General features: G+C 35.2%; 1 protein-coding gene across 11 annotated transcripts in view; it reads right to left on the minus strand.

The window, feature by feature from the left end:
• RABGAP1L (RAB GTPase activating protein 1 like) overlaps positions 1-26,304 on the minus strand; it is an 815,258-nt gene that overhangs the window by 698,606 nt on the left and 90,348 nt on the right. For all 11 annotated transcript variants that reach the window (XM_031012360.3, XM_055366257.2, XM_055366261.2 and 8 more), the window contains 3 exons: positions 18,134-18,200; positions 14,681-14,783; positions 11,837-12,003 (listed from right to left, as the gene is read on the minus strand). In XM_031012360.3, coding sequence (XP_030868220.3) covers positions 11,837-12,003; positions 14,681-14,783; positions 18,134-18,200 — 337 coding nt within the window. The remainder of the gene's footprint in view (positions 1-11,836; positions 12,004-14,680; positions 14,784-18,133; positions 18,201-26,304) is intronic.

A 26,304-nucleotide genomic window follows, 5' to 3' on the forward strand; every position in this document is an offset into this window, starting at 1 on the left:
GTTCTGAGGAATGACATCAGCAAGATGGCAGAATAGGAGGTCCCAAGCTCTAGTCCCCATCACAGAAATACCAACTAGCAACTATCTACATACAAGAACATCTTTGCAAAAATTCCAGAAGCACAAAACTTAGAAAAGTTGTATTGGAAGTATAAGTGGAGCAATTTCAATTTGATGATGTTGCCACTACCCCAGGCCAACACAGCCTCATGCCAAGAGAGATTTGCTGAGTCTATGGTTTCACCAGCAGCACAAGGTGAACATCTAGCTTTCCCAATATTCCAGCGTGCTTCCCAAAAGGCCAAATTATATCTCTTCTCCTACAGAATATTGAGAATTGTCAGGACTAGACCACATGCAACAAGCACATGTATCTTGGCAATGGCACCACACATCCCTGCTGACAGCTTCACCTGACAAGGAGCCCAGGCAGCAGCTCCTCCCACCTGCAGAGCAATCCTGGCACCCAGTCTGGCCAGGGAGTATGGTTGGCAGTACTGGGTGTCTAGGTTTCCCAGTCAGCAATCCAGCCCAGCTGCAGAGCACAGATGGCAACCGTGCCCAGGCAGGGAACCAAGCCAGCAGCCCAGAGTATAACCTGCAATCCCACCCAACCAGGGAGCCTAGCCAATGACTACATCAAATAGTGGGGCACAGCCTCCAGCCCCAACCAATTAGGGAGTCCAATCAGTATCCCTACCTGACTGTAATGCCATCCAGCTGTAGAGTCCAGCCAGCAACCCCGCCTAGCTTTGGGGCACAGCCTGCAGCCTCACCCAACCAGAGGCAATTACAAAGCCCAACCAACAGTCCCACTTGACCTCAGATACCAGTCAGTGGGCCTGCCCAACAAGAGAGCTCCACCCAACCTTAGAGCAATGGCAGCAGCCCCACCAGATCAGAGACCCCAGCCTCACTTACCTGCATATGCTACCAGCTGGCCCATCCAGAAGCCCAGGCTTGGCAGACTAGTAAAGATCTTTCCTTGCCAAAGTGAACATGTAAAGGCTAGAAGAGGTGATCACTTCCTAAATTGTGCAGACACTAATACAATGATATGAGGATCACAAAGAATCAGGGAAACATGAAACCACTAATGGAAACTAATAAAGCTGTAATAACTGACCCTAAACAAATGAAGATATGTAACTAACAAAGAATTTAGAATAACACTCTTAAAAATCAGTGAACTACAAGAAAACACAGACAACTAAACTAATCAGAAAAACAATACATCAACAAAATAAGTTCAACAAAGTAATAAAAACCATTTTTAAAATCCAGCTAGGCACAGTGGCTTATGCCTATAATCCTACTACTTTGGGAGGCCAAGGCGAGAAGATCTCTTGAGACCAGGAATTCAAGACAAGCCTAAGCAAAATAGCAAGACCTTGTCTCTACAAAAGTTATTTTTAAAAAATTAGGTGGGTGTGGTGGCCCATGCCTGTTTTTCTAGCTATTTGGGAGGCTAAGGTGGGATCATCACTTGAGTCCTGGAGTTCGAAGTTACAGTGAACTATGATTGTGCCACTGCATTCCAGGCTGGGTGACAGAGTGAGACCCTGCACCCTCTTTACAAAAAATCATAAAGCTGAAGAATACAATGACTGAATTTAAAAATTTAATAGCATGCTTCAACAGCAGACTTGGCCAAGCAGAAGAATAAAAAAATCAGTGAACTCAAAGATGAGTCACTTAAAATTATCCAGTTAGAGAAGCAAAAACAAACAAACAAAGAGTGAAGAAAGTCTACAGGATATCTGGAACACCATCGAGCAAAACAACATAAGCATTCCAGAAGTATCTGAAGGAAAAGAGACAGATAAAGAGACTGAAAAATCTATATAAAGAAATAATGGCTGAAAAGATCCCAAATTTAGGAAAAGAAGAGGACAGTCAAATTTATGAGACCCAAAGATTTCCAAACAGGTTGAAAAGTCTACACCAGGACATAGTATAATTAAATTGTCAAAAGTCAAAGACAAAGAGAGAATTATGAAAATGGCAGGAGAAAAGCACCTTGTCACATACAAAAGAGCCCTTGTAAGACTGTAAGTGGATTCCTCAGCAGATACCTTGCAGGAGAGAAAACAGTGGAATAATATATTCAATATATTGAAAGAGAAAAGAAATCCTCAACCAAGAATACTACACCTGGCAAAGCTGTACAGCAGAAATGAAAGAGAGAAAGACTTTCCCCAACAAACAAAAACTAAAGGAGTTCATCATCACAAAGATCTGCCTTATAAGAAATGCCAAAGTTCTTCAAGTTGAAATGAAAGGATACTAATTAACAATGTAAAAACATATAAATGTATAAAACTCACTGGTAAAAGCAAATAGATAGTCAAAATCAGAATTCTCTAATATTCTTGTGGTGGTATGTATATCACTTTCAACTCTAGTATAAAAGTTAAAAACAAACATATTAAAAATAATTATAGCTAAAATAATTTTAATGGGCACACAATATTAAAATCTGTAACATCAATAACCTAAAATATGAGAGATGGGGGAGTAAAAGTGTAGAATTTTTGTATGCAAACACAGTTGAGTTGTTACTGGCTTAAAATAACATGTAATAATTATATTTTATGTAAGCCTCATGGTAATTACAAAGCAAAATCCTGCAGTAGATACACAAAAGATTAATAGAAAGAAATAAAAGCCTGCCATCACAAAAAGTCACCAAATTATAAAGAAAGACAGCAAAAGAGAAAGAAAGGAACAAAGGACTACAAACCATTTAAAAAATTAATAAAATGACAATAATAAGTCCTTACCTACCAATAATTAAATGTAAAAGGATTATTCAATCAAAAGATATAGAGTAGGCTGGGTGCTATGGCTCACACCCGTAATCTCAGCACTTTGGGAGGCTGAGGCGGGCAGATTACTTGAGGTCAGGAGTTCAAGACCAGTCTGGCCAACACAGTGAAACCCTGGCTGTAATAAAAAAGCAAAAATCAGCTAAGTGTGGTGGTGTGCACCTGTAATCCCAGCTACTCGGGGGGCTGAGGTTGGAGAATCACTTGAACCCAGGAGATGGTGGTTGCAATGAGCCAAGATCAAGTCACCAGTGCACTCCAATCTGGGCAACAAAGTAAGACTCCTTCTCAAAACAAAAACAAAAAGATATAGAGTGACTGAATGGATACAAAATTAAGATCCAAGAATATGCTACCTACAAGAGACTCACTTTAGCTTTGAGAACACACAGGCTGAAAATGAAGGGATGGAAAAAGATATTCCATGCAAATGGTAACCAAAAGAGAACAGAGTGGCTATATTTATATCAGACAAAGTAGACTTTAAGTCAAAAATTGTCAGAAGAGACAAAGAAGATCATTATATAATGACAGAGGGGTCAACTCATCAAGAAGATTAAACTATTGTAAATAGTAATACATCTAACATCAGGGCACCTCATTATAAAGCAAGTATTAAGAGAACTGCAAGGAGAAAATAAATGACAATATAATAATAAAGGGGACTTTATTATGCCACTCTTGACAGTAGATAGATCATGCAGGCAGAAAATCATAAGGAATCAACAGATTTGAACAACACTATAGAAAAAATAGACCTAACAGACATATAAAGAACATCCTATCCAACAGCAGCAAAATACACATTCTTGTCACACACACACAGAACATTCTTTAGAATAAATATGTTAAGACACACAAAAAAAGTCTTAAATTCAAGAAAATTAAAATCATATCATGTATCTTTTCTGACCACAATGGTATAAAACTAGAAATAAAAACAGAGGGGAAAATGGAAAATTCAGATATATAGAAACTAAAAAACACATTCCTGAGCAATCAGTGGGTCAAAAGGAAATTTAAAATACATCTAAGACAAAACAAAATGGAAATACAACATACCAAAACTTATGGGATAAAGCGAAAGAAGTTCTAAGTGGGAAAGTTTATATTGATAAATGTCTAAATTATGGGGAAAAAAAGACCTCGAACAACTTAACTTTACATCTCAGCAAACTAGGGGAAAAAAAACTGGACCCAAATTAGCATATGGAAAAAATAGTAAAGACTGGAGCAGAAATAAATTAAATAGAGAAGAGTAAAACAACAGAAAAGATGGACAAAACTAAAAGCTGGTTTTTTGGAAAGATAAACAAAACTTTAACTAGAATAGCCAAGAAAAAAAGAGAGAGGACTCAAATAAATAAAATTACAAATGAAAGAAGAGGCATTATAACTGATACCACAGAAATACAACAGATCACAAGAGACTATTATGAACAACTATATGGCAACAAAATGGACAACCTAGAATAATAAATAAATTCCTGGAAACATATGACCTACCAAGATAAAATAATGAAGAAACAGAAAATCTGAACAGACCAATAAAGAATAAGAAGACTGAATCAGCAATAAAAAGTCTCCCAGCAAAGCAAAGCCCAGGACCTGATGGTTTCACTACTGAATTCCACCAAACATTTAATGCCAATCCTTCACAAATTCCTCCAAAAAAAATTGAGGAGGAGGAAATACTTGCAAACTCATTTCATGGGGCCAGCATTACCCTGATACCAAAGCCAGACAAAGACATCACAAGAAAACTATAGGCCAGTAATCCAAATGAACACAGATGCAAAAGTTCTCAGCAAAACACTAGCAAGCTGAAATCAACAGCAGAGTAAAAAGATCATACACATGATCAAACGGTATTCATCCCTGGGGTGCAAGATGATTCACCGTACACAAATCAATAAATGTGATAAACCACATTAATAAAACATAAAAATCATATGATCTTCGCAATAGATTCAGAAAAAGACAAAATTCAACATCCTTTCATGATAAAAATGCCCAATAAATTGGGTATAGAAGGAATGTACCTCAAAAAATAAGAAAGACCATATATGACAAGCCCACAGCTAACATCATTCTCAAAGGTGAATAGTACCAAGGGTGCCCACTCTCACCACATCTATTCAACATAGTACTGAAAGTCCTAGCAGGAGCAACTGGGCAAGATAAGGCATCCAAATTGGAAATGAAAAAGTTAAATTGTTTGTAGATGGCATGATCTTATTACATAGAAAATTCTGATGACTCCACCAAAAAAAAAAAAACGGTTAGAACAAATTCAGTAAAGTTACAGGGTACAAACTTAACATTCAAAATTTGCTTGTATTTCTATACGAAATCAACAAACTATCTGAAAAATAAATGTAAAAAATAATCCCATTTACAGTAGCATACCAAACAAAAAAATCCCTTACAAATAAATTTAACCAAGGCAGTGAAAGATCCATACACATACACTAAAAACTATAAGACATTGGCCGGGCACGGTGGCTCATGCCGGTAATCCTAGCACTTTGGGAGGCCAAGGCAGGCAGATCACCTGAAGTCAGGAGTTCGAGACCAGCCTGGCCAACATGGCAAAACCCCATCTCTACTAAAAGTACAAAAATTAGCCGGGCGTGGTGGCAAGCACCTGTAATCCCAGCTACTCAGGAGGCTGAAGCAGGAGAATAGCTTGAACCCGGGAGGCAGAGGTTGCAGTGAGCCAAGATCATACCACTGCACTCCAGCCTGGGCAACAAGAGCAACACTCCATCACAAAACAACAAAAAACAAAACTGTAAGACATTGATGAAGGAAACTGAAAATGACACAAATAGATGGAAAGTTATCTCATGTTCATGGATTGGAAAAATATTGTTGAAATGTCCATACTATCCAAAGAAATCTATAGATTCAATGTGATCCCTATCGAAATCCCAATGGCATTTTTCACAATTCTAAAATTCATATAGAACCCGAATATCCATAGCAATCTTGGGGAAAAAAAAAGCTGGAGACCAGCCTGGGCAACATAATGAGACCCCATCACAAAAAAAAAAAAAAAAAGACAAGAAATAACAAATGTTGGTGAGAACAGAACCCTTGCACACTGATGGTAGGAATGTAAACTGGTATAGCCAGTATGAAAAACAGTACAAAGAGTCCTCAAAAAATTAAAAATAGAGCTACCGCATGATCTAGCTATCACACTGCTGGGTATATATCTGAAGGAAACAAAATCAGTATCTTGACATATCTGCACTCCATGTTCATTGCAACATTATTCACTAGACATGGAAACATGTCTGTCAATGAATGAATGAATATATACACACATACTTGCACATAATGGAATATGACTCAGCCATAAAGAAGAAGAAAATTCTACCATTTGCAGTAACATGGGTAAAGGTGGAGAGCATTATGCTAAGTAAAAAAAGCTAGACTAGAAAGACAAATACTGTATGATCTCATTTTTAACTAGTCTAAAAAAGTTAAACTCATAGAAACAGAGTAGAATGGTGGTTGCCAGGAGATGGGGTTTGGGGGAAAAAGTGAGATGCTGATCAAAGGGTAAAAACTTTCAGTTATAAGATGAATATGTTCCATGGTGACTATAGTTAACAATATTGTATTGTGTACTTGAAATTTGCTAAGACAGTAGTAGATCTTAAGTGTTCTACACACACACAAAAAGGTAACTTACGTGAGGTGACAGATGTGTTAACTAACTTGATTTTGGTAATCATTTCACAATATATATGTATCAAATCATCACATTGTACACCTTAAGTCTATTCCGTTTTGTCAATTATACCCTGAGATGAAAAATTCATGAACTAGGTAGAGATAAATTAAAGTATGTGTAAAACCTGTATACTAAAAGTGACATAACTGCTGAGATAAATTAAAGAAGAGCTAAATAAATGAAGTGATACTCCATGAGATAGGCCATGTTTATTGAAGACTCACTCTTAAGACAGCAACTCCTAGAGGACAGGTGCAGTGGCTCACGCCTGTAATCCCAACACTTTGGGAGGCCGAGGAGGGTGGATCACTTGAGGTCAGGAATTCAAGACCAGCTTGGCCAACATGCCAAAACCTCGTCTCTACTAAAAATACAAAAATTAAGACAGGCGTGGTGGTGGGTACCTGTAGTCCCAGCTACTCGGGAGGCTGAGGCAGGAGAATCACTGGAACCTGGGAGGCAGAGGTTGCAGTGAGCTGGGATGGTGCCACTGCACTCCAGCCTGGGCAATAAGTTGAGACTCCGTCTCAAAAAAAAAAACAGCAACTCTTCCCAAAATCATATACATATTCAGGGATTCTCAGTCAAAATCTGGGAATGCATTTTTCTTTTTTTATTATTATTTTTTAGAGATGGGGTGTCACTCTGTGGCCCAGGATGGAGTGCAAGTGGCATGATCACAGCTCACTGAAGCCTCAACCTCCTGGGCTCAAGCAATCCTCCCACCTCAGCCTCCTGAGAAGCTGGGACCACAGGTGCGCACCACCACGCTTGGGTAATTTTATTTTACTTTTTTTTACAAACTGAGTCTTGCTATGTTGCCTAGGCTAGTCTCAAACTCCTGGCCTCAAGTGATCCTCCTGCCTCAACCTCCCAAAGTGCTGGGACTACCAGTGTGAGCCACTGCGCCCAGCCTGGACATGCATTTTTCTACAAACTGACAAACTAATCCTAAAATTCAGATGGAAATGCAAAGAACTCGCAACAAATAAAACTAAGAATGAGAAAGGTTGGGAAGCTTACAACACAGACTTTAATACATAATATAAAGTTATAATGAGCAAGACTGTGTGGTACTCAACATAGAGTTCAATGGAAGAGAAATAGTGTCCCAGAAACAGACTTATACATCTACAGTCAATTAATTTTAGACAAACTAATTCTATAGATAAAAGAGTCTTTTCAACAAATGATGCTGGAACAACTGTATACCCATATGAGAGAGGTGTGGGAAGATGACCTCAAGCCTTCATGCCATACATACAAATTAACAGAAAATAGGTAATAGGCCTGAAACTATAAAGTCTTTACAGGAAAACATAAAGAACATCTTCACAACCTTGAGGTAGGCAAAATTTCCTTAGGACACAAAAAAAGCAAAAACAATAAAATAAAATATTAATATGACTTCATCGAAATGCAAAACTTCAGTTCTTCAAGAGACATTATGAAAATAAAAAGGCAAGCCACTGTGAGGAAGAAACTATTTGAAATATGTGTATCTGACAAAAGAAAATATATTCAGAAAATATAAACAACTCTTGCAACTCGGTAAGACAAACAAAAAGTGGACAAAAATTTTAGATAGACATTTTATAAAGAAGATATATGAATGATTAATAACCATAAGAAAAAAATGCTCAAAATTATTACTCAATGTGAAATGTAAATTGACATTGCAATGAGATACATCTACACACCCCAAAGAATAGCTACAATTTAAAAGACTGACGATACTAAGTGCTAGCAAGGATGAGGAGAAATTGGGACACACATATACTGCTGGAGGGAAAATAAAGTGGTCAAGCACTGTAGAAAACAGTTTGGCAGTTTCTACTTACCATACCACACAGCAATTCCATTTCTTGGTATCAACCCAAAAGAAATGAAAATCTATGTCCACAGAAAGACACAGCAGCTTTAACCACACGAACCAAAAATGGAAACAACTCAAATTGCCAACATATGATCTAATAAATTATGGTACAGCTATACAAAGGAATAACATTCAACAATAAAAAGATTAACAACTGACATACAACATGGATGGATCTCAAAAGCATTGTTACATGAAGAAAGCTTTTACATAAAAGAAGCATATGATTCCAGTTACTGTAATGACAGCACATCAGTCATTGCCTGAGGCTGAAAGTGGGAAAGATTAGCTGGCATGGACACTATAGAACTTTTAAGAGTGAGGGATCTTAATTTTGTGGTGATTATTCATGTGTATAAATTTGTCAAAACTCATCAAAATGTACTATTAAATGGGTGCATATTACTGTATGCTAACTACCTCAATAAAGTTGATTTACAAAAGAACTCTGAATGTGGACTCCAAAGTTTCACATGGCCAGGGGCCTACTTGCCTTTCATCATCAACTACTGTGCTTCCCAGTCTTTCTAGTCCTCTGGGCATTTATACTTGGTGTTTCCCACTTACACCTAATTAATGTCTACTCCCCTTAGACTCAGGTCAAGGTGAGAGGTGAATCCGGCTGGGCTTCTGGGTCGGGTGGGACTTGGAGAACTTTTCTGTCCAGCTAAAGGAGCGTAAATGCACCAATCAGCACTCTGTCTAGCTAAAGGTTTGTAAACACACCAATCAGCACTCTGTAAAAACGCACCAGTCAGTGCTCTGTGTCTAGCTAATGGTTTGTAAACACACCAAACAGCACTCTGTAAAAACAGGCCAATCAGCACTCTGTAAAATGGACCAATCAGCGCTCTGTAAAATGGACCAATCAGTGCTCTGTAAAATGGACCAATCAGCAGGGCGCAGGCTGGGCCAAATAAGGGAATAAAAGCTGGCCACCTAAGCCAGCAGCAGCAACCCACTCGGGTCCTCTTCTACTCTGTGGAAGCTTTGTTCTTTTGCTCTTCACAGTAAATCTTGCTGTTGCTCACTCTTTGGGTCCGCACTACCTTTATGAGCTGTAACACTCACCGCGAAGGTCTGCAGCTTCACTCCTGAAGCCAGCAAGATCACTAACCCACCGGGAGGATCAAACAACTGCAGACACGCCACCTTTAAGAGCTGTTAACACTCACTGCGAAGGTCTGTGGCTTCACTGTTGAAGTCAGCGAGACCATTAACCCACCAGAAGGAAGAAACTCCAGACACATCTGTACATCTGAAGGAACAAACTCTGGACACACCATCTTTAAGAACTGTAACACTCACCGCAAGGGTCCGCGGCTTCATTCTTGAAGTCAGCAAGACCAAGAACCCACTGGAAGGAACCAATTCCGGACACAAAAGGACTTTCTCTAGTTTACTTTCCCAGCCTCTAGTTTACTTTCCCAGACTCTAGTTTCCGTCCTCTTGTTAAGTGCTCTCCTTGCTCCCAGTAAATGGACAATGAATGAAATGAAATGCCATTTGGCCCTGAGTGGACACTAAACAGGAACAAAGCAGACTTTCATACATCCCCACTGCCCACACATAAAGTTCTGCTATATTTGAGAGAAGAAAGTTGCCAAGAAAAAATAGTTTGGGAACAGGGCATCTCATGTACTTTGGTGTTGCCCCCAGGAGTCTGGTCTAATCCTGTCTGGGTACAGGACAAGTTCTGGTTTCATTCAATAAGTTCAACACTCTCAGAATGAAAGAAAAAGTTCTAGGTGTCTAAATCACTTAGAACTGAAATCAATGCATTCTCTCTTTATTTCTTTAAAGTAGTAATGGCCTGGACCCAGATTTTCAAAGGTTACTTTGAATTGCATTAGGTAATCACCTAATTCATTCTTTCTACCAATGTTGTATAGTGTAGACCAACATCTCCAGATTACCATCAACCACCCCAAACCAACCCACCTTTTGGAGTTGTAGAAAGAAGCTAGTCTGGCCTTACAGCAGCATATTCTGGCTTAAGGTAAGAAGTTACAGTCTCAGGTCTTGCAATAATTACTTACATGAATTTTAACAATTACTTTAATCTCTCTCTTTCTCTCTCTCTCTCTCTCTCTCTCTCTCTCTCTCTCTCTCTCTCCAGGCAGACAGACAGTCAAAAGTACTAGAACTGGGAAAAACCTAACATTTTCTCAGATCTCTAGGAGGTATAATTTACATTATAATTTATCATCATTAGAAGAATGACAACTTTCTATACAGCTCCGGCTCCTTTATTCACGATTATGCAACTATGAATAATTCTTTGGCTCAAAGTGAAGAATTATTGGATAGTCATAACTAAGCTATTTTTTTAAAAAAGAAGGATGGGGAGAAAGGAAGACAGGAAAAAAGTCTCATAATAAAATATTAAAAGATGCTCAGGAGACTGAAGTTTGAATATTGCTCACATAACCTTCATTAGAATATGCTATAAAAGCAGTTCACACAGTAATAAAAACTGAGTCAAATAACAGCCATAATAATTTTATGAAAGATTTTTTTAAAACCACAATAATTTCCAAGTACATAGTATATAAAGCCGAAATGCGCCATGGCAGTTTTTTTAATATGAAAATGGGTAAGAGGCTTCTATATTTGTTTCCTGTGCTGGTGCCTGCTTTTATCACACAGCAGTCCACATATTATAGTATATGAAGCAGCAAGCATTTTAAAACTTGGGAGAATGAGAGTACTAACAAAAACAGCATATAAAAGATGTTCATTATTCTAATAGAGCATTCTTATCCTGATTTTTTAAAAACTCACACAATTAGCATTCAAGTTATTTTTCATTATTATCTGCTTCCTTTGCTATAATACAAAGTTACATATTTTATCTACTAATACTGCCTAATTTGAGGATATCATAGAAACCATAATTTTGTTCGTTTAATATTAAAATAATTTTATAACCTCACTGATGAGTCAAACAAGATGTTCATATAATATTGTCTATCTAATATTACAGGCAGAAATAACTATAGAAATTAGGTATTTCTTAGAAACATTTTCATTAAAATTTTATAAGCATATGATATTTCTGTGCACTGCCTTTTTGGTTTTAAGTAATTGTTTATAAAAGGCAGAAACGTTGTTTTATATGCAGAGTCAATATTTCTGTTAAGAAGGTTCATACATTACAGGTTTCTAGGGAAAAAGTATGTAATTATTAAACTCGCTGGGTTTTTTTTAGCTAATATTACCTAGATGTGACTTTTTCAAACACTCTATTGGTTGACTTCAAATATCATTTGATTTCTTTGAGGAATTGTATTGTTTTGCAACTTCAGGAATTATCTTAGCATTAAAAAAGAAGTGTGGAAAGAAAAATGTTTGTTACTATATATGAAGAGAACAAAAAGGTCCTACCTGTTTCAATCTCATGAAGAAAGTCTCTGTGAAAGTCTTTCTGCTGAAATACCAAAATCGCTCATTTGCAGGGTACACACGGACTACTGTCTCCAGGAGAAAGCGAACAGGCTCCACCACCTCTGTGACTACCATATCCACTGCCACAGTCATGTATACTTGCTTATCTGTAGTAGAAATTTTCTGGGTTTTATGCTAGCTTCATTATTCCTTGACTACTTTAAACAAAGTTTCCTCACTTATGAAAGAATTAGAGTTCTTTACAATTGTAATACCTTCTATGTTTATTTTTAACTGTTCTATTCACATTTTGATTAAATAAGTATGCAAGTATTCCAAGCATGTTTCTTAGTAACTAATAATCCTAAGTGTTTGTTGTTTTGAGACAGAGTCTCACCCAGGCTGGAGTACAATGGAGCGATCTTGGCTCACTGCAACCTCCGCCTCCAGGGCTCAAGCAATTCTCCTGCCTCAGCCTCCCAAGTAGCTGGGATTACAGGTGCCCACCACAACACCCAGCTGATTTTTAAAATATTTTTACTACAGACGGGGTTTCACCATGTTGGCCAGGCTGGTCTCACACTCCTGACCTCAGGTGATCCACCCCCATCAGCCTCCCAAAGTGCTGAGATTACAAGCGTGAGCCACCACGCCTGGCCTCATTGAGGTTTTTGAATCTATGGCCTGGTCATTCCATACCATTTTGTAATTTCCTCATTCCTTTTTAAATATTTTTTAAAATTTATTTTCTTTACAATTTTTAGTTCTCTGTTAAAGTCCAAATAACCAAGGCCACCACTAGAAGAAACCCTCAATAGTGTTTTTAAATATTATATAACATTCAGATTCATCAACTACTTCTCAAATTCAATAACAATTTTATTACATTCTTACTAAATACAGTCTTACTAAATACACCTGCCAATTCAAGAGAAACTAAAATTTGTTAGACATTATACTTGACCTGGAGGACCTTAGAGAAAGGAGTAAGGAGTAATAACACAAGACAGAATATAACATTCAACTGGATCTTAGTGCAGTGGAAAGATCCAAGACTTTTCATCTCTCAGGGTCTAAACTTCTTCCATAAAAATCAAACTTTATTTGATCACAAATTCTCTGAGTAATGTGTAATTTCAAGGACATAATTTAGAAATTTTAAAAATCAGGGCAACATTTTTGTGTGGCATATGAGATAATTTTAAATTTAAAATGTATACTTTGGATCAGAATATTATAATATACTATTATATAGTTTATTTTAATAGAATAAATTATAAATAAATTTTCTTTTGTGGACCAAATATATATTTTATTGCAAACTAAAACTAAACTAGGTGTTACATTAAAAACATAAAAACTATTTTTATAACTTGATATGCAAAATTCTTATATTTTGTTCTTCAAAACTGTCAACTGGCTTATTTTTATCATTTTTGTGGCTTCCTTCTGAACAAGTATAAGAAAGAAGTTACAGGTATTTGCAAGCCTGTCTCCAGAAATAACAAATTGTGGATCTAAAAATTATTTACTGCTAATAAATGAAAAGTTAAATTTTATATAATCTTTTTTTTCTGTTTAGCCTTTATTTTTAGACACCTTAATATGTGATCAATGTATGTGATTTATATAAATGGTGAATACTCTCTTTAAGGAAATGAAAGAATAATTATCATTTTAATGCCCTTCATTAACATATTATATTTTCATATCAGTATTCACGAATGCTTCCTGTCATTAACCAAAAGTCTACTGTGGGTATAAACTAAATAATATAAAATTAATGATAAAACAAACTGATCCATTATATTCTAAATATGAATTAATGGTTTAATGACAGTAAAGCATTTAGGGTAGGCATATAACTCGGCAGGTAAAACTTTAAATTTAGTTTAAAAGTAGATGATGAAGGGGCAAAAAACAGGCAATTAACAGCTATCTGGATGAAGTAGGAATGAAAAAACACAATGGAACAACGAAAAATGTGACTATTCAACATTTATACATTCTGTTCAATACTAGACATGATAAATAATATGAAAAGTTAAAAAACTAAGAAAAGACTATTTGCTACAACTGAAATATTTAATATATATTACTAGCATCCCGAAGGCCAAAAGACTGGAGCCAATAATTAATAAATGAAAAACTATAAGTAAACTATAATGCAAAAATAGTTAATAATTTAAAAATATTCAAAATTCTAAAATATTTCCTTTTCATCATTTTCTTTAATATTTCTCCATCACTAGTCTCCACAAAGGAAATAACTCTATAGTGGTATATGAAAAACAAAGCCTAAATGCTTTCTCTATAATCTAATAAAATTAATTCAGGCCAGGTGCAGTGGCTCACATCTGTAATCCCAGTGCTTTGGAAGGCAAGAAGATCAGTTGAGGCCAAAGGTTCAAGACAAGCGTGGGCAACAAAGCATGACCCCATCGCTACAAAAATAAAATTTAAAAATTAGCCATGCATGGCAGCACACACCTGTAGTTCTATTTAATAGCTACTCAGGAGGCTGAGGTGGGAGGATTGCTTGAGCATGAGAGTTTGAGGTTACAGTGAGCTATAATGCCCCTATACTCTACCCTGGGCAACAGAGTGAGACCCTGTCTCTTAAAATAATAACAATAATAATAATTCACATATCTTTTGGGGAGGATTTTTTTAAATAGTGGAGATTTCCCCCATAGAAGCATAAAGAATAAAAATGAACCTCAAATTCTCAATGAAAGAATATGTCCACTTTGAGTTCCAAATTTTTTTTAAAACATGACAAACAACATTGTTCATAATATAAAATGTAAAGCAAACAATAAGGGATCTTTTAAGAAAAGTCACCTTTTGGGGTTTCCTCATTAAGTGCCAGAAATACTGGTGCATTGGGGTTCCACATGCCAGTGATGACATAAGCTCTCCCATCATAGCTCTTTCCCATGGATTCCTATAAAAATTCAAACAGTAATTACTGATAAAAGACATCAAAAAAATCACTACTTTAAATTACATCTTACTTTAAGCAATACAAATTATTAAAATTTAGATTTACAGTCAAGCAGGAGCTTTATATTCATTGTAAATTCTTTTCATCCTACAAAAGCATTTATTTAAATATTAAATTCTTCTACAGCTTTCTTCAAGCAGTTTCTATTCAAAGACATGTACCCTTGGATAAAAGGAGGCATATACTTACATGCTGAATCAAAAAAACATAATATTGTTATAAAGTTATATTTAACTTGATCTTGACGCCAATTGTCCAAATCTCATATACACATAAGAATGTATATGGTTTCTATTAAAACAATAATATAGAATTAGCTGAAGACAGTTAAACTGAACTAGTAGCTAATCACAGTAGGGAAACTTAATATTTTTCTTCTAAAATTCTAATTTTTAATGAATTCTTAAAATATTAATTTAGTTTGTAGCAATTAATACCTTTAAAATTAACACTTGTCTATTTTCTATATGTCAGATATTTATATACTTTCTTACAAACATAAATTAGTATTAGGAGACTAATTTTTGGTTTGTAAGCAGCATCCAAGTGTATTAACTCTCTCCCTCTACTGTTACACTTATTCCTTCTTTCTTCCCTTCTCTCCTTCCTCCTCTTCTCCATTCTTTAAGACTTTACCAAGCCAGCTCTTGACTCTCACTAAAAAAGCCAGCAACTCCTATGGCGAAAGCTAGGCTACTTATAGCTTGTGTATATGTGTGTGGAGAGAGGAGGGGTAGAGTTTGTCCCATGAAAGAACAACACACAGCATACAAGTATTTCCATATGCAAATGAACAGTATCTACAATACTTCAGTTTTTGTAGCAATTTCCTCACATTATGAATAGAGACTGTTAAAAGGGTCAGACTAAAACAAAGAGAAAAACTTTTCTTTTTTCATTATTACCCATTCACAGATGTTTCTCTGAACCCCCTATAAAATTGTGTCAGTCATTTGGTAATTACTATGTATATTTTTCTAGTGTATTAGTAATACTTCACTAATCAGATTGTGTAGCTTGAGCGCAGGGACCATGCATTCCAGAGATGAAATACACTCAAGGTCACTTGTAAACGAAACCCTCTCAGCAGCCCCAACACACTCATATGTTAATGGTCTCTTTCTCTCCTCTACACACACACACACACACACACACACACACACACACAGAGTCACCTGTTGCTTAATGATAGGGTTATGTTCTAAGGTATGTGTCATTAAGTGATTTCTTTATGCAAATAGAATACACCGTACTTACAAAAACCTAGATGGTATAGGGGCTACACAACTAGGCTGTTGCTCCAAGGCTACAAACTTGTACAGCACGTTACTGTACCAAATACTATAGCAACTATAACAATACCATTTGTGTACCTAAACACAGAAAAGGTACAGTAAAAATACATTATAATCTTACGGGACGACCTTAAAGTATGGGTCCATCATTCACGGAAATTTTCTTACTCAGCATATGACTGTTATATATAAGTAATCTGGCTATTTCACTGAAAAATATATCTTCATTTATAAATAGGACTTTCCTGTCATGAGGATCACATGATATTTGGGAGTGTCATAGAAGGAGTAAAAGTATTAATATCTTGTTCTAGAGTGCAGAATTAAGACTAATTAGGCCAAGTTACAAGAACTATGATTTCAGGTGATTATAAAAAAATAACTTTGTAATAACCAGAACTGTCCCTTAGACTTTAACATAAGGTAATGAGTTTCTTTTCATTAGAAGTAGTCTAGCTGAGGTTCAATGTCCACTATGAAGATTAACAACACTGGGTAATAACAAATCACAACTGCTAATCATTGCAAATACAAGCCTCTCATTTGCCCAACTATTTGTTGCAAGTAAGCCCCTTCTCTGAGAGCATGAATGCTCACAACTCTCCTGATTTAGATATGGACTCAAAGGTGGGGAGGACTGTTCTGAAAGTTAGAGAGACATAGTGAAGGGGCCTCAGAAGTTTATACCAGTTCTATAATTCTGTAATCTGAATTTAGGTTTTACGGACAAATCTCTGCAGTAATTCATCTTAGTCTTTTAAACTCTGAAAGACCATGATTAATTAGGACCTAGGATCTTAAAAGTTTTTATTACCTCAATCCTCCTAATCTACTTCCTCATGGAATTTTCAGGGCTCCAAAATGCTAATGGCTTGCCTTAGGTAAAACCACTTTCATTACTGATATGTGGTTAAGAAAAAAAAAAAAGATGTAAGAGACATAGATCAATAGCTAATTTATGTTTTAATAGTCAATTTAACTGGTTGTCCTTACCTGACCTATTCGGGCAGTGCTTCCTCTATATTTCTGTGGCTTGAAGTACCACCAGATACTAAAAAGTTTGTTTCCCACAAGACCATGAACCCACAGATGGTAAGAGCTATATTTTACTCATATGCATAACCTCATCACTTCACACAACACTTAGCAGACAAACAGGTACCCAAAAGCCTGAATAAACCATTCCTGTACTGCTATAAGATCAGTATTGATATTACCATGAAATTACTCAAAAAAAAGTTGACCTAATTAGTAATGTTTAACTGATATTTGCAAAACACAGCTAAAAAGAAGAAAGCATATAGTGCTTATTATCACTAAATATAAGAATTTCAGTTCACTAAGAAACTTTATACTTACTCTAAGATGATTATTTTCCTATAATGTCTCCAAATCACAAATTAAATGTTTTCACTAACTGCAATATTAGAAGGTATTTCTATTTGAAAGTTAAAATAGCTTGCTACTTTTACACTAAATATCAACTGTTGAATATATATTAACCTTTAAGGACATTCCTTAAATAAATATTACTCCTAGAATAAGTGTACTTTGCTAAGGACAGGTAATCAAGAAGAAATTCAGAAAGGGAAACGCTTTAAAGAAAACAAAAGTACCCATCACAAACTCAAATTAATAGCAGTGCATTAAAATAAATGAAAGGCACCATATTCACTCTGGAGATGCTTGTTATAATCATGTACTTGTTACTACAGGTTCAAAGAAAAGATATCTTTCTAAGAAGCCAAAAAAATAAATGGACATTATCATAACACAATCCTTTTATTTGTTGCATATGACTGTTTTGGTGGAAATTGTCCTGAATTCCTCTTTCACAAGTAATTTTAAGTTTGCGTTTCCAAATTTAATTATTACTATCACACAGCTGCAAGAAATAATTTTGACAATATGACAAAATTTGTAAATAGAAAATACTTGTCAAATATAAAATAACTATCATCTATACTTGGTTAAGGTGCTTAAGATTATCATTACCATATCCAGTAAATGCATGTCACTGTTCTTCACGTTTCGACCTGGGCTTAATAACATTCCAAAACATCTGAAAATATTGGGGGAAAAAAAGGAGAAATAAGGTATCAAGAATATATAGAAGCCCAGTGAGCAAAAAGCCTTTTTACAATAACTATACAATCTGAGCTCTGTATTTATAAGCTTTAGTTTTTTTTCTAAGAACACCAGAAATAAGTATTTATGAAGATAGATAATAAAATCACACAGAAATAAGTCATCTAAATTTCCAGATCTTTATTTGCATGTAAAATATTACCAATAAGAAACTGCCATAAAAGTGGCCATAAGTTGTTAATTGAAAGAAAATATGGTACTGAGATACAAATTAGTTTCTAGGGAGATAAGAGATTTTATTTGCCTTAGACTTATTCCAAACATATAGGTCAAAATCCATTAACCCAGTTAAACCAAAAAAGGAGATTTTTTAAAATAAGAAGATGACACTATGCTCTCTTCAGATTAAACGAAAGCATCAAACCAGATTAAAAAGAAAGCAAACTGTTACCCTGGCCCTCCACAGTCATGTTCACTAAGTAGCATGTTAATACTATATCCTCAGTTTTTAAAAAAAAAGTTATACAAACTTTATTACTAAATGGGCTATTAGTGAAGATATTATATCCAACATATTATTAATTTACTGTTAACTATTTAATATTGTTCTGTGCTTCCTGATGCCAGAGAAGCTTTAGGAATCCCATCAACGCTGCCAGTTTATTTGTAAAGGATTTGCATAAGCTCTAAAATTCAGCTAACTCGAAGATTTTTATGTTTGTTAGGCTATTATTAACTCCACTTTACATGTAAGCAAAGTAAAGTCCAGAGAAGTTAAGCAATTTACCCAAATTCATATTGCTATATTATAGGTCTCGTAACTTGAGAAGCAATGTAATCTGTCCACAGGCTCCCTCTGCCAACAACACATACCCACACACAAGAATGTTTTTATTGTAGTTTCCCAAAACTTCAAGATATGCTATGTAACAATTTATAGAAAGGGTAAAGAATATAACTACATTAAACATAAGATTTTTTCAATTTCAAAACAGTGGCAGCTAACCACTCAACCGTTATTCTCATCCTTGTTGTTTTTCAAACAACATGGCTAATATTGACATGAGCAAGATCACTGGTCCTGTCCAAATGTAAGCTTAGTAAGGAGTAAATATATACTTCCTGTAAGTTCTTGAGGATCACTTGTTCAAGGCTTCCTTCTGGCACCCAAAAATGATCACGTACATAGCAAAGCTAAAGTTAGTAAGCTCTGAGGATAACTTTTCAAATACAGAGAACAAAATATAATCTACAAGAGAAATAATTATACTCTAGTATTCATAATTTCACCTATATACTGCTATGATCTCTCTCCTATGAATTCTTGTAATAAACACTGTCTACACAAATTAAATAATAATCAATCATGCAATTCACTGTACTATTTCTTACACTACTGCCCTAAATTCTTGCTAAGGAAGAATAAAAGATTTAATTCTTTTTTAGAAATAAAATTTGACTCTCTAAAAAATTAGGTCAATGAGAACAGATTTATCTCACACATCCCTACATACTTTGCTTCAGCTTGCATCTCTAATGGTTTTTTGTTTTAAGAACAATGTTCTATATTATAGGGTTTAAATTACAAACCCATTATACAGTCACCATAATAAGTTAACAAATACCAAAGTATGTAAAGAAAAAATAACTTCTCCTTTCTGTCAGCCTCCTTAGGAAACAATGCTAACAGTTTGGAAAGTATACTCTCTTTCTTTTTGTTCTTTTTGAAAATTTAAAGGATTTTTTTATTTTTTAAGGCAGAAAAAGATTTTTTTTAATTTTTATTTTTATAGGCATAAGGATTACAAGTGCAGATTTCTTACATGTATGCATTATGTAGAGATAAAGTCTGTCTGGGCTTTTAGAGTACCCATCAACCAAAGACTGAACATTGTAACCAATAGGTAATCTTTCAACCTTCACCCCGCTCTCCCACCCTCCTACCTTTTGTAATCTCTGATGGCTATAATAAAAGTTAAAGTTTAATGTCCTTTGTTTCTCAAGCACTTCCAGGTGAATGATAAAATAGATGAAATTTCACATTTTCTCAGCATAATATTTCTATATTACATTGTACTGCAAAAGGAGCCTTAGAGGTTTGGATTTTTCTTAAGTAGCAATACTCATCACCTTATTTTGATAATCTTTAATGCACTAATCTTTTCCTGGCCTGAAAAAAAAAAAAAAGGCCTGCCACCAACCAGCATGACCTTAGAGAAAGCACCTAACCCCCTGGGACTCTGCTCCCTCTTCTAGCAAACAGGAAAGGTATAATACATGAACTTTAAGCACTTAAATTACATAATTATTTTCTGTCAAGCTGTATTAGTCATTTTCAAAATTACACTTCATTAAAGCACATCAGGATTCCTATGGAGGCCAGCAAGATCTATTAGGAATAATGTGTCAGAAATTAGATAGATATTATTAGTAACATTAACACCTAATAGGAGTATTCAGTGTTTCACTGGGGAGTTCAAAGCATTCAACAGTCTCTTATTAACTCTACAGATAAGGTAAAAAGCAAATTGCTATCCCACCTATTTTCTCAAGGAGTTTACAGTATAGTGGGGGGGAAAATAAGTAAACAGGCAATTAGAATCTGATATCATTCGTTCTAAAATACCTGTAAGTACATAATATTAACAAAGTATAGAAGAGACATCAACATAATTTATAATATAGTGAATAGCTGACTTCACTGAAAAATTGAAATCAACCTCCTGAGAATGAGCTGATGATGCTATTATATCAATTATTATCATAATAATAGATATTGTTTATTGAATGTCTTAACTTTAAGCCAGGCTCTACTATACTGTTACATTTAAATTTCAAAGCAACCTTCATACAACAAACGATAAAACTGATTTTCAAAAACAATGGCTTTGCCCAAAGCCACATTGCTACTAAATTACACGACTGGGATTCATGCCCATGTCTAACACTACAAAACTATATGGTCTTTTACGTTACAGCCTGCCAAGGGCTGTCAGTAAAAGACTATAAACTCCCTGAGAGACCCTGGGCAAATCACAAACCTCAAAGTCTCACTTTCCACATTTCTGAAGTACAAATACTTGCTTTCATGTTCATTATGTCAATGTAAACTCGACATGAAAAAACTGGCCGGGCACGGTGGCGCGGTGGCTCAGGCCTGTAATCCCAGCACTTTGGGAGGCCGAGGTGGGCGGATCACGAGGTCGGGAGATTGAGGCCATCCTGGCTAACAAGATGAAACCCCGTCTCTACTAAAAATACAAAAAAATTAGCCGGGCCTGGTGGCGGGCGCATGTAGTCCCAGCTACTCGGGAGGCTTAGACGAGAGAATGGCGTGAACCGAGGAGGCAGAGCTTGTGTGAGCCGAAGCTTGTGTGAGCCGAGACTGCGCCACTGCACTCCAGCGTGGGCAACAGAGCAAGACTCCGTCTCAGAAAAAAAAGAAAAAGAAAAGAAAAAACTCATGGTGAAAGGGCACTGTAAACTATAAAACAGTTGATAATTATAAATTATTATAATTACCATTATCATTAAGAAGAGAAAGCTCTCCCTTTCATAGTAGTACTTAGTGTTTACTCAAAATAGAACTTTAAGCAGCTTTTAACACCAAGTTAACCTCTAGAACAAATACCAAAAACTCTGTATCACTAATACGGCTTTAGACTTAACTGCAGGAAAAAGTGAGAAAAACAGATGTTGTATTAATGTCCTGCAATATGAAACTAATTTTTTAAAAACTTTTACCTTTAGTCTATCAAATCATTAGGAATTACATATATCTCCATGAAGATAAAAATGGAAGGTAGGGAAGGAGAGAGAGGAAAAGAACACGCTCTCTTGCTGTACTAAACTTTTATTATTAAAAATGAAAAAGTGGCTGGGCGCAGTGGCTCACGCTTGTAATCCCAACACTTTGGGAGGCCGAGATGGGCAGATCACAAGGTCAGGAGATCGAGACCATCCTGGCTAACATGGTGAAACCTCCGTCTCTACTAAAAAATACAAAAAAAATTAGCCGGGCATAGTGGCGGGCACCTGTAATCCCAGCTACCGAGGAGGCTGAGGCAGGAGAATGGCGTGAACCCAGGAGGCAGAGCTTACAGTGAGCCGAGATTGCACCACTGCACTCCAGCCTGGGCGACAGAGCAAGACTCTGTCTCAAAAAAAAAAAAAAATGAAAAAGTGACAGCATACTAGAAGGGGAAAAACAGAACTGCAAATAAGAAAATCTATAATGCAATCACAGTTTTTCAAAACTTTATGCAAAACACTAAAACTAAATAATTTCATAAAAGTTGGAATCTCAGTCAGTCTCCCCAAAGGGGCTAAAGCAAAAAGATAATTGGGCAAATCTTCTATTGTGTCAATGAGACTGTTATTTCCCTTACTAAAAAGACTGAAGTAGAGAAAGATACACAGGCATTTGTCACTATGTACAGTGGTGTGGAACCACAAAAATAACCATATAAGCAAAACTGCATATAAAATGATATTTTTCAAAAGGAAAAATTATGATTCTTCAGTAACCTTTAAAAATTTTTGTCCAAACTTCAAAAACTCTCTTACTTTCACTTATAAATATATAGGACAATTGTTAAAAAGTAAAACTATTGTTTATTTAGCACTTCGTTTGAAGCACAAAAATTAAAGTATTTTAATTATTTAAAAAAACTTATCAAGAATATATTGAACAGTGCTTGCTGCCTTCTCATATAATTTACAATACGAAGTATTTTTTCTATCTTGGCAAACTGTCATATTCCTTTCTAAGTTTGGATTAACTTCCAAACTTTATCCTTTGCATGTTCAATGTTGTGAAGTATCTCCAAGAGTTCCTTTAATGTGAAAAATTTGCCAGAGTCATTTCCCCTGGAACATTCATGCTTTTCATCACAACCACTTTCCTTATTCACATTGGTAAGTTCATCTTCACAAAGTTCATCTGGCTGCATATCTAGAGTCCACTGAATAGCAACAGTGTCAACACTCCCACAGACAGCTATTTATTCTACATCTCCATAAGTGTCCTATTCATATCCTTCAAAGTTACTTCTATAGCGAAGTAAAAGTCTGCTATACTACAGACATAATATTCATTGTTGCTCCCTGAAATGATGCCTTCAACTGCATGCTTTATGTCATATTTCTCCCAAAATTGAGATAAAGAAATTGCATAATCTCCAGTCTCCTTATAATTACTATTTCCTTTTGATGTGGCATCTAACTTCAGTATTTTGGCTGACATGCTAGCAAAACTGATTGGAATTTTTGTTTATTACAGTCTTAATCCAAAGCAGAAGTATATGCTCCAGTTAAACCATAAGCAGCTTTCTGTTCCTAGTGAAACTTAAACTAAAGGATGTTGGAGTGATTTTATCATTTTTTTTAATTTATCATACTTTTTCAATATGGTTCATATCACAACTTTATACAGGCCTAGGTCTCATTCTGTCTTCATTTTGCTGTTGCCATTTTAAAATCTTCTAAGACTGTGCATCTTCTAAAATCACATGCAATTTCACTTTCAGCATTATGACTTTTCATTTCTTTGTAGCACTGTTAGCTTTGTTGGCCAATTTCCTCTTTGGATTATCCATTTTTGTAAAATGTCAGATGGATTTATTACCAGAGACAAAGAGGCAACACAACCACATACTTTGCTATCTGTAAGTAAAGTGAATAACAGATACACAGTGACCAATCACCAACAGACTTTGGAAGGAGCGACATGATTGGTCACTAATCATGTATGTATATAGTGACTTGTGGACTGAACAGCAGAGTTTGTTTTGCAATTACTCTGTTAATATACTATGGTAACAGAAATTTGAACCATGTGTTTGGGAGACTAGTGTTATAACTGAACCACAGTAAGAGAAAATAATCTATACCATAACTACAAAGCAAGGACTGCCTGTATATACACACATAGGTTCTAAAGAACTCTAGCCAAGATTTTGCCTTCCGATGGTAGCAGTCTACTCTGATTTTGCAGGTTACTTACTTCTGATTATCACTCAAAAAAGACCAATAGTCTTAAAATCTTAACTGTGGTTGTTGTAATAGTACCACTAATAGTAATAATAGCTTGCATTTATTAAGCATTATTGTGAACACTTTACAGTTACTAGCTCATCTTCTCCCCACAATCTTAAGAGGTAAGTTTTATTCACAATTTACAAATTGCAAACTGAAGCACAGAGAAGTTAAATAACTTGACCAAGATCACTGTAAAGCCAAGATTCAAACCCAGATGAGGGTACTCCATAGCTATTTATCCTAAACATTTCACTCTAGTAACTTCAGTGATATCAGTAATAGGAAGAAGGAGTCTCTCCAGATTTAAAAATTGGTTACTCTTTTCATTCATCAGGTAGGAAATCGTTTTACCTATCTATCTGTCTATGTAACTAACTATCTGTCTTAGATTTCCTAGAACACTAGGAAAAATCATCAAGAAAAAAAATAACCTAAATAGATCTTAGGACTGCCATAGAGCTGCTACCAGTACAGAGAATTTAACATGCAGATAGGCTATAAAAGAAGAATATCTTAGGTCCACTTTTTTTTAATTTTCAACCAACAAATTTCAAAAACAAAAAAAATACCAGTGCAGAGAAAATAACATACAGAAAGAAGAATATTTTTAGGTCAATGTTTTTAAAATTTTTCATTGAATAAATTTCAAAAATAAAAACAAAAAAACCCTCCATACCATCCTTAGCAATAATGTTCCCATTAATTCTCACATTAATAAAGGGTCAAAATTTAAAATGCAGAATAACTCAAATATGAGTGCTTTCCTTCTTCACTTTTTTTTTTTTTTTTTTTTTTTCAAGACAGGCTCCAGCTCTGTCACCCAGGCTGGAGTGCAGTGGCACAATCTCAGCTCTGCAACCTCCACTTCCTGATTCAAGCCATCCTCCCACCAAATATGAGTACTTTTACTAACTCCCTTCAAATACAAAATGAGAACTTAGCTACAGTCAGATTTTAAAATATATTAAAAATGATTATAACAAGAAAACCAATAAATTTCAAAGTCTGACATGGTTTAATCCCTGCTTAAAACATTTAAAATCAATTATTTTGCTTTTCCATTCAGGAAGACTAATACAGGACATTCAGATAGTGATACATTATTTGGGCTTTTGCAGATACTAGCTATATGCATCAAAATAAACGGGTGCTAATTTACAAGTATTTTTACAATTGAATGTATTTGTAAACACAATTCAAAAACATCTAAAAGCATAAAGAAAAGGAATATCTTCCCCTGTACAGCTACAGCTAATTAACAAAAGTCCATTTTTCTCCTTCATAAAGGCTGATTTTGCAGGCTACTGATTCCTGATTATCACTCATAAAACACATGTAGATAGGGTTGAACAAAACATGGGCAAAAAATGATGAATTCAATTTTATGAGAAAATTTACAGCAAAAGTACCTACATTAACTTTTGATAAAATAAGAATACTAGTGATTAGACTTGGAGTTCCTATTTCTTTTTCTCTCGATTGTCATTTCTTTTGTTTTTTTTTCTAATTTTTTTCTTTTATCTACAGTCTACATTTTTTCCCATTTCTATTCGTATTTTTTCTTTAATCCCTTTCCTCTAGGGTTTTTCTTTCTTTACATAGTTGGAAGTAGAACTAATATGATTTAATGAATAATTAGATGTAGAGTGAGAGAAAATGGAGTTGAAAATGCCAAGTTTTTCATCTACAATAATTGGAAAGATCAAGTTACAAATTAAAAAGACTGTGAGAAATTACAGGAGGAACAAGTTTGGGACAGTGTCAAACTTGATTTTTTAGTTTGATTTTTGAACATATTAACTTTGAGATGCCAGATGAAGATCTGAAGTTGTTGAATATGTAAGTTTGGAGACCTCAGGTCAGAGAAAAACATTTGGAATCATCCAGTTATAGATATATTTAAAGTCATGAGACTGGATGGGCTAATCTAACAAGCAAGTGTGGTAGAAGAAAGACTGCTTAAACAATGTCTTTGAGATGTCAAAATGGAATAAAATATAGTATACAAGTAGAAAATTAGCCTTAAAAGCAGGGACATT

This window comes from Gorilla gorilla, chromosome 1, assembly GCF_029281585.2.
Source record: "Gorilla gorilla gorilla isolate KB3781 chromosome 1, NHGRI_mGorGor1-v2.1_pri, whole genome shotgun sequence".
NCBI classification, from domain to species: domain Eukaryota; kingdom Metazoa; phylum Chordata; class Mammalia; order Primates; family Hominidae; genus Gorilla; species Gorilla gorilla.